The sequence below is a fragment of the Saccopteryx bilineata genome, chromosome 5 (assembly GCF_036850765.1).
Source record: "Saccopteryx bilineata isolate mSacBil1 chromosome 5, mSacBil1_pri_phased_curated, whole genome shotgun sequence".
NCBI classification, from domain to species: domain Eukaryota; kingdom Metazoa; phylum Chordata; class Mammalia; order Chiroptera; family Emballonuridae; genus Saccopteryx; species Saccopteryx bilineata.
The window spans coordinates 38802432-38815658 of NC_089494.1; the positions used below are offsets into that span (position 1 = coordinate 38802432).

At 38.7% G+C, this 13227-nt stretch overlaps 1 protein-coding gene across 13 annotated transcripts in view; it reads left to right on the plus strand.

Moving 5' to 3' along the window:
- Positions 1-13227, plus strand: part of ANKRD44 (ankyrin repeat domain 44) — a 354643-nt gene that overhangs the window by 229773 nt on the left and 111643 nt on the right. For all 13 annotated transcript variants that reach the window (XM_066233603.1, XM_066233606.1, XM_066233614.1 and 10 more), the window contains exon 10: positions 6669-6783. In XM_066233603.1, the coding sequence (XP_066089700.1) occupies positions 6669-6783 (115 nt within the window). The remainder of the gene's footprint in view (positions 1-6668; positions 6784-13227) is intronic.

Here is a 13227-nt window from a genome sequence, read left to right on the forward strand (position 1 = left end):
TATCGAATTGCCCCCCTGTGGGGTGTGGGCCCCACATTGGGAAACACCGCCCTAAACTATCTCTCAGTGACCCAGATTCTTACTTCTCAGAATTCTGGCATCAGTCAGTTTTCTTGGACCTACTTTTCTCTCACCTGTAAGAATTTTAGATGACATGCACTTGAATTAGTGGTACTGAGTTATGTCATAGGCATTCAGATCATAAAACCAAACAGTCATTTGACATTTGGATAGAAGACCAGCTAGTGAAATTATGCTTAGAAAGCAAAATAACTGCAGCAAAGCAAAAGAAATAAGCATTTCAGTGAAACTGTAGGGGAAAGGAAATCCTAACAAGTGGCCAGTGAGCCAAGGAAGGTAAAAGGGAAATTAACTGTACAACACTCATCCTTTCTAATTGGAGATATGTGGTATGCCTTTGACATTCACTTTGTTGACAGGGCCATGCTAATTGTTTTATTTTACTGGACAGGAAGGAGGTGGTAGTGACCCTAGTGTTTCTCTTTTGCTCAGTTTCCCTTCCCCACTGTATTTCTTTCTGTATTTTTCAGAAACAATGTCCCCTGCCTTAAAAATAAACAAAACTAAGGAGATATTTGGTAATCATTTATTTTTTTATAATTTAATGCTAATTTAATCATTGGGTCTTAGCTCTGTGGCATAAAAGGCTTTGTTCCCTGCTAAAGCAATTTCAAGCACCAGTGACCAGACCAGAGTGAGAGCAATTTTTCACCATGTAAGCACTGCTTTCCTAGAGGTCCATCTTGTGGACCAGACCGTACTGGCCCTCCCTCTTGAATCATAGCCATGCCCCATCTCCCCTCTGTTGTGCTAGTGTGCTTACAAGTTGCCCCCCACCCCATTGGGGGGACGCAGGGTTTTTGGCTGCTTTGACCTTTCCAAAAGCCATCCTTGTTGGCCTGGACTTCCATGCCCTCTCTGGACATTCTTTCTAGACTTTTGAGTTAGGATGAGACCTGAAGGTGACCCCATCTCTTCTCCTCTTTGATCAGGTAGCTTGGTTTCAGAGCCTGTCTTGTTCTTGGCTGGCCTAGCATCTTGCTGTTGGTTGGATGGGATCCAGGGGTCTCAAATGATGGGACTATAGTAACTATAATATATAGCCCATTAAATGTAATTACAGAGCTAATATTGGTTGAGTGTTCGTACTGTGCCAGGCACTTGGCTAAGTACCACACATAAATCCTTTCAGCCACCCCAGGAGAAAGAGGTACTGCTACATCTCCATTTCAAAGAAGGGGAAATTGAAGCAGGGAGTTGTGACTTTTATTGGGATGTATGGCAGGTATGCTAAAGCACAGAGATTGGAACTGAGGCAGTCTAACATCAGAGACTGATTTTTTTTTTAGCTGCTATACGTATGTTTTTTCTGGATAAACAATGACATATTTAAACATATATTTTTAAACTTGAATTCTATTTTTTTTAAAATTATATTTATTTATTTATTTTTAATGGGGTGACATCAGTAAATCAAGATACATATATTCAAAGATAACATGTCCAGGTTATCTTGTCATTCAATTATGTTGCATACCCATCACCCAAAGTCAGATTGTCCTCTGTCACCTTCTATCTAGTTCTCTTTGTGCCCCTCCCCCTCCCCCTTCCCTCTCCCTCTCCCAACTTGAATTCTGTTTATTCCAAGAGTCACTTATATTTGGAATAGAGTTGTCCCTGTAAGAGGATGATCTCTCATTCTTTTCTCTCATCTGAGAATTCTTTGCATTCATCACACATGTGAGCACTGTGAGTTCTTCCACTTGACATTTTAAAAAATGCCCTTAGGGAGAAGAGAGGAAGCTCTTTTCTTTCCTCTTGTTTGTTGCCTTCCTTCTGAGAAAGATACGGAGGCTCACGCCGCAGGGCCTGGTGTCCAGAGTGGGTCACTGCGCAATAGCACCTGGAATGCTGGTCCCACGTGGGGACAGCAGCTGGCTCTCTAAACCAAGTGAACATGCCACTGGGGAACATTCTTTGTGTTTGTTTGTTTTGTTAAATCACTCTGGTGTTTGGACTTCGTGTGGCTTTTCTCCACTTCTCTGACTGCTCTCCGGTCAGGGTTCTTAGTTCTTCATAATAACTTTGTTTTTCCAGAATTATTCATCTTTTCATAAGGCAATCATTAAAAAAAGCCCTCTTTAATTTTTTTAGTTAGTTAGCGAAGACCGCCTCTGCTGATGAGTCGCATTGTTTGTTGTCTGAAGCTGTGCTGGCGCAGCCAGAAGGAAGGAGCTGAACGGAAGCACAACATGGGATCCGGAGGCGTTCGGTCCAGCTGTTTGCACTAGGCAGCTTCTCAGATGCTGTTCAGTAGGTCACACAAGTTCAGAAGTGAAGTTTTCTTCCAGAAGCATTATAATAAATAGAGTTTTAAAAGGAAGAGTCAAGTGATAGGTTGATTCATTGTGGGAGTTTTGACCTTTTGGCTCACAGTTCTCCTGAGGCAGCTTAGCAGGGTGAACACTCTTGCTTGCACAATGAAAAACTCAATTTTGATGAATGCTTAGACAGTGCTGCATGAACTATCCCTCTGACATGCTCTGCAGTCTTCTAAACTCATGAATATTTATTTTCTTCACTAATGATCAGTGGCAGATTACCAATATTTAATTTACAACCTTTACATGAATAGTTAAAGGTATTTAATATGCATTCCTAGAAAACCTTAAAGGTTTTCAGGTAAAAATGGCAATGTTTGGGTAACTGTTAAATGGAAATTCATTCATCTAGAGGTCCTACTTTGATATAAAACATTTCTGAATAACAAATATACATTTTGTCTTTTACTTTTCAACTAAGCTATGATGTTTTCTTTTCTCTTTTTTTATTTTATTTTTTATTATTTTAATGGGGTGACATTGATAAATCAGGGTACATATGTTCAGAGAAAACATCTCCAGGTTATTTTGACATTTGATTATGTTGCATTCCCATCACCCAAAGTCAAATCGTCTTCTGTCACCTTCTATCTGGTTTTCTTTGTGCCCCTCCCCTCCCCCAACACCCTCCTTCTCCTCCCCTCTCATAACCACCACACTCTTGTCAATGTCTCTGAGTCTCATTTTTATGTCCCATCTATGTTATGATGTTTTCTTGAAATGTGTTTTAAATGATCCATAAAAGCATATGTGGAAGTTATCTATATTTTTAGAGTTTTTAATTGAGTTATTAAATGATAGCACAAGGAGAAGAAACTTTACCACTCAACCTCTTTTCCACCCTTTTCAGTATTTTTCACTCTTCTTTTTCTCTACTCAATTATTGGCTTATTTGAGGTTGGTAAACATGGCGGCCCTAGCATTTGGTGGCTTTCGCCTGTGAAGAGCCTGGAGTGGTTTAGTGTATATTCGATCTGCCTCCCACATTTCCCAGGATCAGTTCCCTGAATGGACATCTCAGGCTGACCACAGCAGGCAGTTCTTAGACAGGTACAAGTACTTGGGATTGCTCCGAGGTCTCCATGGAGACCAAGTGGCGGCCTGTCCACAGGGCTACATCATGTGACAAACATGATTGATCTAAGTTGGATGCTTCTGAATTCAGATAATAGTAACCAATCTATGGAGTCCCTAATTAATTTTATTTTATTAAAATAAAATTAATTTATTTTATTTTATTATTTTCCTGATTATAAAATTAGTACATGCTCAATGTCAAATAAAATTAAATCATTAAAGAGATTGCCCATTATATTCACCAGTGTGCCTCCCCAACTCCATCCCAAGAATTTCTGTTGACAATTTGGTAAAACTTCCAGATTTTTCTATGTATTTAAAAATGTATGTGTGTGTGTATATATAATAAAGAAATGTAATTATTACTTTTACAGAAATGATAGTCTATTTATATGAACAACTGATTTTTAAAAATAACTAGTGTACCACAGAAAGATTTGAGGAAAGACCAGCATTTGTATTCAAGTTGTCATTTATATTTCTCTGTCACAATCAAAGTAAAAAAGAGATCATAAACAACTATTAAGTTGCAAACCCTCATGTGCAAATTTATTGGCAGTAGATTGATTTTCAAGTAAACTGTACATGCAGAAGTCTTGACTGTGGAGTAAAACATCTTAAATCTTGTGTAAATGTATGTCCTAATACGGTTTTTTTGTTTTTTGTGGGGTTTTTTTTTGTTTTTTTTTACAGAGATGGAGAGAGAGACAGAGAGAGGGATAGACAGGGACAGACAGACAGGAACGAAGAGAGATGAGAAGCATCAATCATCAGTTTTTTGCTGCGACACCTTAGTTGTTCATTGATTGCTTTCTCATATGTGCCTTGACCGTGGGCCTTTAGCAGACCGAGTAACCCCTTGCTCAAACCAGCGACCTTGGGTCTAAGCTGGTGAGCTTTGCTCAAACCAGATGAGCCCGCGCTCAAGCTGGCGACCTCGGGGTCTTGAACCTGGGTCCTTCGCATTTCAGTCTGATGCTCCATCCACTGTGCCACTGCCTGGTCAGGCTGTCCTAATAGTTTTGAAGTATTTCTCCTCTCTACAAAGCCCACACATATTTTGTAATTATTTCACTTTGTAGAAAATATTCTTATTCACTAAAATCTATGTTTTACTAATATACCTGACTAGAAAAAATGTTGTTTGCTGAAAATAAATCTTAGGGAACTGAAGGCTATAATTACCAATAATAGGATTCATTAGAATGAAGGCCCGTACAACAGATATTACTGGGAAGATTTTTATAATGGTCCTCTTATAATGAACACAGACAAAAGTGAGATGGTGACCAGAGGGAGAGGGTGGAGGGAGGGGAGCAAAGGGGGCCAAATATATGGTGATGGATAATGATTTGACTTTGGGTGATGGGCACACAACACAATGAATAGTTCATATGCTATAGAGATGTATACTCCAAACTTGTGTGTTCCTTTGGCCCAGTGTCACCTTTCCCCAGATCTGAGAAGACTCTCAGCAGCTTCTTTTTGGTATGATGTTCAAATATACTGCTGATAGGAGTGCAAATGGGCACAGCCTTTCTCAAAAGTAGTTTGCCTGTGTTTATCAAGGGCTTTAAAAATATTCATAGTTTTGATCCAGTAGTTCTACTTCTCAAAACTTTCATGAAAATCAAGAAATAAAGGACCCAGCCCTCCACACAAATACACATATACACTTAGAAAAATGGGCAAAAGTTAATGACAGATAGTTCATAGAAAACAGATAAATTGTTCTTCAATATATGAAGAGAAGCTGAACTTTCTTAGTAAGAGTAATTCAAATGAAAACTATACTGAGATGCCAATTCTCAGCCATCACATGACAGGTACTCATAAGCTTGACAAGGCTGTGGGGAAAAGGTTCCCTCATACATTGCTGCTGTAGTTGCAAAATTGCATAGGGCCTAAAGAAGGGAATTTGGCAGAATCTAACAAAACCACCTGTTTGTATACCCTATCACCTAGAAATTTTTCATATCCGCAGACTGGAACTCTGTAGCCATTGCAAGTAATGGAAATGTGCATCATCCAATAATGCAATGACTTGACCTTAGGTGTCTGTTGACGAGGTGGAGTGGGAAGTGCACATCAACTCTGGGGTATTCTTGCCAAAATGTTTAGCCTGAATCTAGTAATAAGGAAATAATCAAGAAATTTCAGAGTGCAGAACATTCTACAGGACTCCTGGCTTGGCCTCCCAAAATATCAATGGCACAAGAGACTAAAAAAAAAAAAAAAAAAAAAAATATATATATATATATATATATATATATATATATGGCAAGAAGATTGTTTTAGATTAAAGGAAACTAAAGAGACACAACAACCAAATGCTATCAGAATTTTTTATTGGATTCTGGATTCTTTTAAAATAGCTCTAATGCACTTTTTTGGGACAACTGGAGAAATTGGAAGATGCACTGTTTATTTCATAAAATTATTGCATCAATGTTAAATTTCTGTGTATAATGATGAAATTATGGTTATGCAGGAAAGTTTGTTCTTAAGGATGAAATGTCATATGTCTAACTTATTTTTAAGTGGTTCCTCAAATAAATGAATAAATAGACTAATTATATTTATATATAGAAAAAGGAGAGAAAGAAATTTGCTAAAATAAAAAGGGGAAAAAGCAAAGTAAAACAAAATATGAATATACTATAATATTGATATTATAGACTATAGATGATTAGTGTGGTAGTTTTCATAAATATAAATATTTTTAGTTCATAGTTTACACTTTTATTCATTTTACTCTAAATTAATCAAACTACATAAAAGACTATCCTGAGCTCTCTATTCCCTTTGGTTCTTATGCTTTGGTATAAGGTTTACACGGGTCTTTAATTAAGCAGGTAAAATTAAAATTGAATGTGTCTTCGGGATTACATTTGATGGAATTTGATTGCATTGTTCCTTCAGAGCAGGAACCTAACTGTAAGATTTTAGATCCTTAAATAAGACAATATGGTATAAGATTTTTCAAAAGCATTTCTAATAGACATCCCTTTATGCAGATTTTCAGATGGTGACTTGTCCCCTTGAAAAGCATTCCTGTACTTCAGAGTAGAGATGTACGCAGAGTGGAAAGGAGATCAACATTTGATCGACATGAGTGACTGGCATAGAACGTAGTATCTGAATCAGTCTGAATTCTTATATTACACTGTATTTAAAAATCTCTTCCAGGAGGTGAAATTGACTGTGTGGATAAGGATGGCAACACTCCTCTCCATGTGGCTGCAAGATACGGTCATGAGCTTTTGATTAACACCCTAATAACCAGCGGAGCTGACACAGCCAAGTAGGTTACTGCAAAAATACGGTGTAATAATTGCTACATGTGGGAATTCTGCCAAAGGGATTGTGGCATGCAGTGGATAGTGCCCATTTATCCCGGTTAGGGGAGATCTGTTCCATTATGCTAACAACAAATTAAATTTGAACTAAATGAAGTGACATTTAATGACAGATGCAAGGAAGAACCAAATTTATTTTTCAGCCACATCAAGAAGAGGCCTATTTCAGTGGTTTTAATTAAGGAGATTGAGCTCTGTTCCTAACTCGGCTTCGTAATATTTTTCTGTTCTTTCTCATATTTGATGACAGTGAAGCAGGAAAAATGAAACATAAACGAGCACATTCAGAATTTAGTCAGGATGCTTGTTTAATTTTAACTGTACAATTGTAGGGCATATCTGAGTAAATGTGCTACACAGGGACGGACGACACGACTTCATTTTGCACTTCAGTTCAACGAGAGCGTATAAAGCACAGGTGCCGGGTGCTATGGGAAATTTCAGAAGTAAGTTGCTAGTTGGCACCTTCAAGGAGGTCAGGTCATAATTGTGTTGCAGGGCCAAGGCCTACCTAAGACAAAGAACCCTGCAGGACAGTATACAATAAACTTCTGAATGAAACAGGACTTGAGAACAGAGATGTTGGTGTACATAATATGCCCTAGGGCAGTGGTTCTCAACCTTTCTAATGCCGTGACCCCGCAATTCAGTTCCTCATGTTGCGGTGACCCCAAACCAAAAAATAATTTTGGTGGCTACTTCATAACTGTAATTTTGCTACAGTTATGATTCGGAATGTAAATACCTGATACGCATTATGTATTTTTCGATGGCTTTAGGCGACCCCGCTGGGGTCGCGACCCACAGGTTGAGAACCACTGTCTTAGAGTGTGGATGGGAAGGGGAGACCTCTAAGGTGGCCAGAGTTTTAGAAAATCCTTTAAGGAGAAGGTGAGTTCTAGGTAGGCTTTTGAAGGATGAGAATTATTTGAGTGGAGAGGAGGGTGGCAGACACCCCAAGCAGGGTGGAAAGGAGGAACAAAATATGTAAACAGGGCAATTCCAGGCAGAGGTGGGCCTGACAGAGTGGGCCTGACGAAGCGCTGCTCTGCCCGTGGGACCACGGGTGGGAACCAGCTTTCACGGACACTGCCCAGGCTCCAGTCCAGGCTGCTCTGCTTCTGAGCTGTGTGACCTCGAGCCCACTGCTCCATCTCTCTGTGCTTTGGTTTCCTCATTGGAAAAATGAGAGTAATAATAACAGTTAACCGTAGGTTTGTTATGAGAATTAAAGGACTTAATTACTAGTGAAGTGCTCTGAAATAGGTTAAGATCTGTATGAATTATATAAATACATCTGTTAACATTATTAAACAAGACAATCCATGTTAAAGCGCCTTGAACATTGCCTAGCACAAAATAAGCTATCAATAAATGTTAACTGTTATTTTATTGCTTAAATAATATGTAGTGAAACCAAATTAAAGAGGGACTTAGATGTCTAAAGAAAGAGTTTAGCCTTGATCCCAGAGACTGTGGGGAGCAAATGTTCAGGTGAAGGGGCCATGAGGGCAGTGTATTATGAGGAATTTGATTTTACTTGAAAATTTTGTGCAACCGAATCTTGCTTGAGAATGAGCCAAAATGGAAGTGGTCCAGGAAGGTGTGGTGGGTCGTGTGACCTCCCGTGCACCCAGTGTGGTGGTGAACATCAAGAGTGAACGACTGCAGTTTTGTGAGGTTTATTATGATGGAGGCTGGGATCAGGCCAAGGGAATAGTGACTCTCTGGATTCTGCAAAAGAGGGGACATTTCAGCAAAAGGAAGGATAAAGAGGAGTTTGCCAGGTGGACAGAATTGGGTGAGGAAAAGAAAAGATGTGGGGGGGGGGGAGCAAGAAAAGATGTTCCGAAAGAGGGAACAGTATTTACAGAGGCACAGACGTGAGAGTGTGTGGAAAGCAGATTCCCGAGGCTGGATTGTCTGATGTGTGTGGGGGCGGGGAAAGGCAGGAAGAGCCACATCTTGAAGGACCTATGGGGAAAATATCAAAACGAGGGGAAGGAGAGTTGGAGAAGATCAGCTTTACTAAAGGCCTTTCCGGAAAATCACTGTTCTCTGGGCTCCTTATAGACCTATGTAGAGTAGCTTACTAACAGGGAAATGCAGGCCTTTTCTTCTGTATATATGGAAACAACCACAGCATTTATGAAAATAACCCATTTTCATTTATAAAAAATATCGCCAAGTGTATTTCAAAAGATCTCTGTGACAAGTGTTGTGGTCATTACTTTCTTATGAATTTATTTGAATTTTATTCTTAGGCCTTGATTGAGTGTTCTTCGTTATTCCTTTTGCACCTCTGAACTCTAATTCAGAGCACTTTCTGCAGCGTGACTCTGCTCACGTAAACGTATATAATGTCAAAGCCCTTTGGTTTTTCTTCTTCAACTTCTTTAGGTTTGGGACACTTGTCTCTAGGGTTTTCATTTCTCTTCCAGCTGACCAATTATGCTCTCCCTTCTTCTTCTGCCTCACCTGCAGCAGAATCAGGAATATTAGTTTTGCAGGGAGCTGTTCTGACATTCATTTATTCACTAAATTGTTGTTGAAGGCCTATTAAGTGTCAGCCACAGTGTCCGGTTCTGGGTTTACAGAGGTCCCTGCCCTCTTGGAGGCAAAAATTAAACAAGCAGTTACAGTCATGCATGCTAGTGTGATGCCAGACCAATTGCCAGTGTCACTGGGATACGCGGGGGATGTATCTGGGACACAGCAGGGCTAGGCAGGGCTCCCAGGAGGAGCGGTGGTCTGCGGGATGAGTGGCAGTTAGTTAGGTCATGGTGTTGAGATTCTTGCAGATTCCACCTATAGACTTAAATTATTTTTATTCTAATGTTACTTGAATTTGTATAAATATAAGACTAGATAGAAACCCCTTAGGCTTTTTGCTCTAATATATCAATAAAAATTACAAAACACATGCTAGCATCATTAACTTGAACTACACAGATTAGCAATCAATAGTAGCAAACATTCGTAAGTGCTTAGGCACTACTTTGATACTGTAACTGTCATAGGAACAATATAGGCTAAGTGCTATGACTGTCACCGTCTTACAGGTGAAATAAACGAGGCACTGAGAGGTACCGTTACTTGCCCAAGGTCCCAGAGCCATGAGAGGTGGAAATGAGACTCCGTCCTTGGCTTTCTGGATCCGGAGCCTCAGCTCCTAAGCATGGGGCTTGCTGTCTCTCCAAGTAATGAATGATGTGATAGCCCACATTTTACCAAAATTAAATGACCATTTGTATGGTATGATGGTCCTGGCGGCTTTGCTGCTGACTCTTTCCAGTTGAGGACGTGCTGCAGGACTGGAGGTTTTGCAGTGGCTCAAACAAAGTGGTAGGACAGTGGACTCGTCACACGGCACAAACTATTGCTGAATTTTGTGCCTACAGAAAGCTCACCGGACTGCATTTTCATTGGCCTGCCCTAGGTTCAGACACCATTTATCAGTCAAGTCCACCTTTATTTTTTTTTATTGTCCCCTGCCAATTAAAGTGGTACTCCACCACACCAATGGGATCCTAAATACAAACATGGGTCCTGGCTTTGCAGAGGTCTGTAGTGATAAGGCGGTCGTTCAGATGAAACAAAATAGGCTTTTGTGCTCATTGCTTTAGATTATCATCAAATGCAAAGACAGTTTAAAATTTTTCACAGAGAACTCTTGAAAGCGCAAAGATATTTTCAGTGACCCTCAGAGATTCCCTGATTAGTTTGAGAAGGGCTACGAGAAGCAGGGGAGAAAGAAAAGAGAGTTGCAGGTGTAGAGACCTGCATATGCAGAAGTCTGGGGCAGGACAGAACTTCCAGGAAGAATGGACACAAGTTCACTGAGGTTCTAGAATACACAAAGGTTAAGCAACAGCCAGATCCAGAAAGGGCCTTGTAAGCCACATTAGTGTTTGGACTTTAGTCTAAAGGAACCACTGGAAATGACTGTAGGTTGCAGACAGCAAGGACCAGGCTTCACTGTTGTCAGTTATACCCAAATGCTATAACTTAGGGGTGCATGATAAACACTTAAATGACATAAAGAAAATGAATAAGACATTGATGTTTTTATTTGGGTTGATCAATACAGTAAGAATCAAAATCATTTGATGATCAAAAATCAAATTTTTTGTTTTGACTGTTTTACCAGTCAGTGGGTAAAACAAAACCAATTCCGTGTACCTGAGGAGAGTTGTGAAATAAGTATAGTAAAGGACCTTGAGACATGGAAAGACAACAGAAATGCTAGCTGATCACAATTCACTCTTAGCTTTTAAGGACGCACATAACTAGTTTTAAGGAAGTATAACCTGATTACAACTTCCAAACTCACAAACTGCTGATAATCTAACTAAGCTAATAACAATTTAATGGGCAATAATAATACTAACATGGATGGTAAAAGCTTAGCAGGGCCAGATCCTCTATGTAGCACTTTGTGTACAATATCTCAATTAATCCTTATAATTACTCTATACAGTTGACTCTGTTATCTTTATTTTCTGGATGAGGGAACTATTATGTGCTTGCTAAAGATCGAATAGCTAGCAAGTAGCAAAACTAGAACTCAAGTTTAAAGTTTCTGGCCCTATCCTCTTAGCCACAGTGTTCTTTACAACATCACCTAAGGGAAGATTCTAGAAAAGACCAGCTGTGGGAAAAGACAGCCATGTCTCTCTGGTGCTAAGGCCAGTGCTTAAAAGAACTGATATTCTAATGGTGTAATGGTCCTTTCCTCACCTCTGATAGCTGCCTACAAATTATTCTGACCTCATTTGTTCTGAAATAGCTGGGTAGGAGACGCCAGCTAACAGCTAAATTAGAAATAGCTAATACAAATGTGTTCCATTAATTTTATGACTGGTCAAATAAATGTAGCTATTTAACTGGAATTGGTCTCCTCTTTCCTGTAACTTATGCATTGTTAAGTTTAGTGTCATCTGACATCTTTATTTCTTTATCTTCCTGGATGTATATCTGATGAGGTAAGACTGATCCTCCTTACTTTGTAAGACAATCAAACCCTAATTTTTGCGCTAAAAGTTTTGTGATATTTCCTTTATAAGCAATCTTTTCTATGATAATGAGTAATTTTATTTTGAAATGTATGAATCCTTTCTGAAGTGATTCAGAGATTCTGAGTTTTGCTTCTTTGTTCTTTCTAATCTTGGTCTTATATTTAGTTTTTCTATTTGAACCATAGCAGCATATTCAAGTTCAAATGCCAGTAGCACTTGGGTCTAAATTAATGTTTTCAAAACCTACAGTGGGGTAGTGACTTTTTATTAACTGGAATAAAAAATATATATCAAACAATTTTTGCCAGACCTTTTAGAGTAATCCCCCCTCCCTTATCTTCTCAGGTATATAAGGATAAGTAACAAACTGAGAAATGGAATTGAGACAGTGGAGAGATCAAAGGGACCAGAGGAAAAGAGGACAGAGGGAAAGGGGATGATAGGATGGGGATAAAGCTGAAGGGAAGGGGGGGTGTTATGGGAGGGGGGCAAGGGAGATGTTGAGGGGAATACGGGGGAGAGGGGGTGCATTTGGGGCAACACTAGAATTTATGTAAACACAATAAATTAAAATCAATTTTAAAAAAGTATAAGTAACAGCAAAACAACAACAACAAAATTCATAATTAGCTAACGTAGAGTGTGATGAATTACCTAAAGACAATGGGTTAAGTGGTAATGTTGATTAGAAGTATTAATAATGAAGATTATGGAATATCTTACAATACTGTTGCTGCTGTATTATCACTTGTACTTTTTATGTTTCCTAATTTGTTTCTTATAGAGTTTGCTGCTATTTTCTCTAATTCATTTGCCTGTATTATTTTCTATAAATATATATGTTATATAGCTTTATAAAATATATTCTATATATTATCTATTGTGCATACATATATATGTGTGTATGTATATATAAATATATAACAACATTTTAATATATTTGTATTATAAGATTTTATTTATATAAGGAATGAGGAAGGCTCAAAGAAATCTTGAGCAGTCCAGTCCATATTTTCTCAGGAACTCGAAACCATCTTAGAAATATTTTATCCATTTTCCTCTCGCAGATGTCCAGAGATATTTAATCATTTATTTTTACCCCAACAAAATAAATAAAATGGTTAGCTAAAAATCTCATTAAAGTTCCATTTAATGAGAAGGTTTTAAAACGTGTTATACATTAAAAGAAATTACTACATTTCACCAGCATCCAGGGAAGAGTATAAATAGCAGCACAAATGGAAAAGCCTCTCCCCCATTCTCCAACACATTCTTCCTCTTCATGAGCATCGAGATTGTCACCGATGCAATTGCTTTTCAGATTTTTTTTTTTTTGTAAATGATGAGAGGCAATTACAAGCAGTTCTGCGC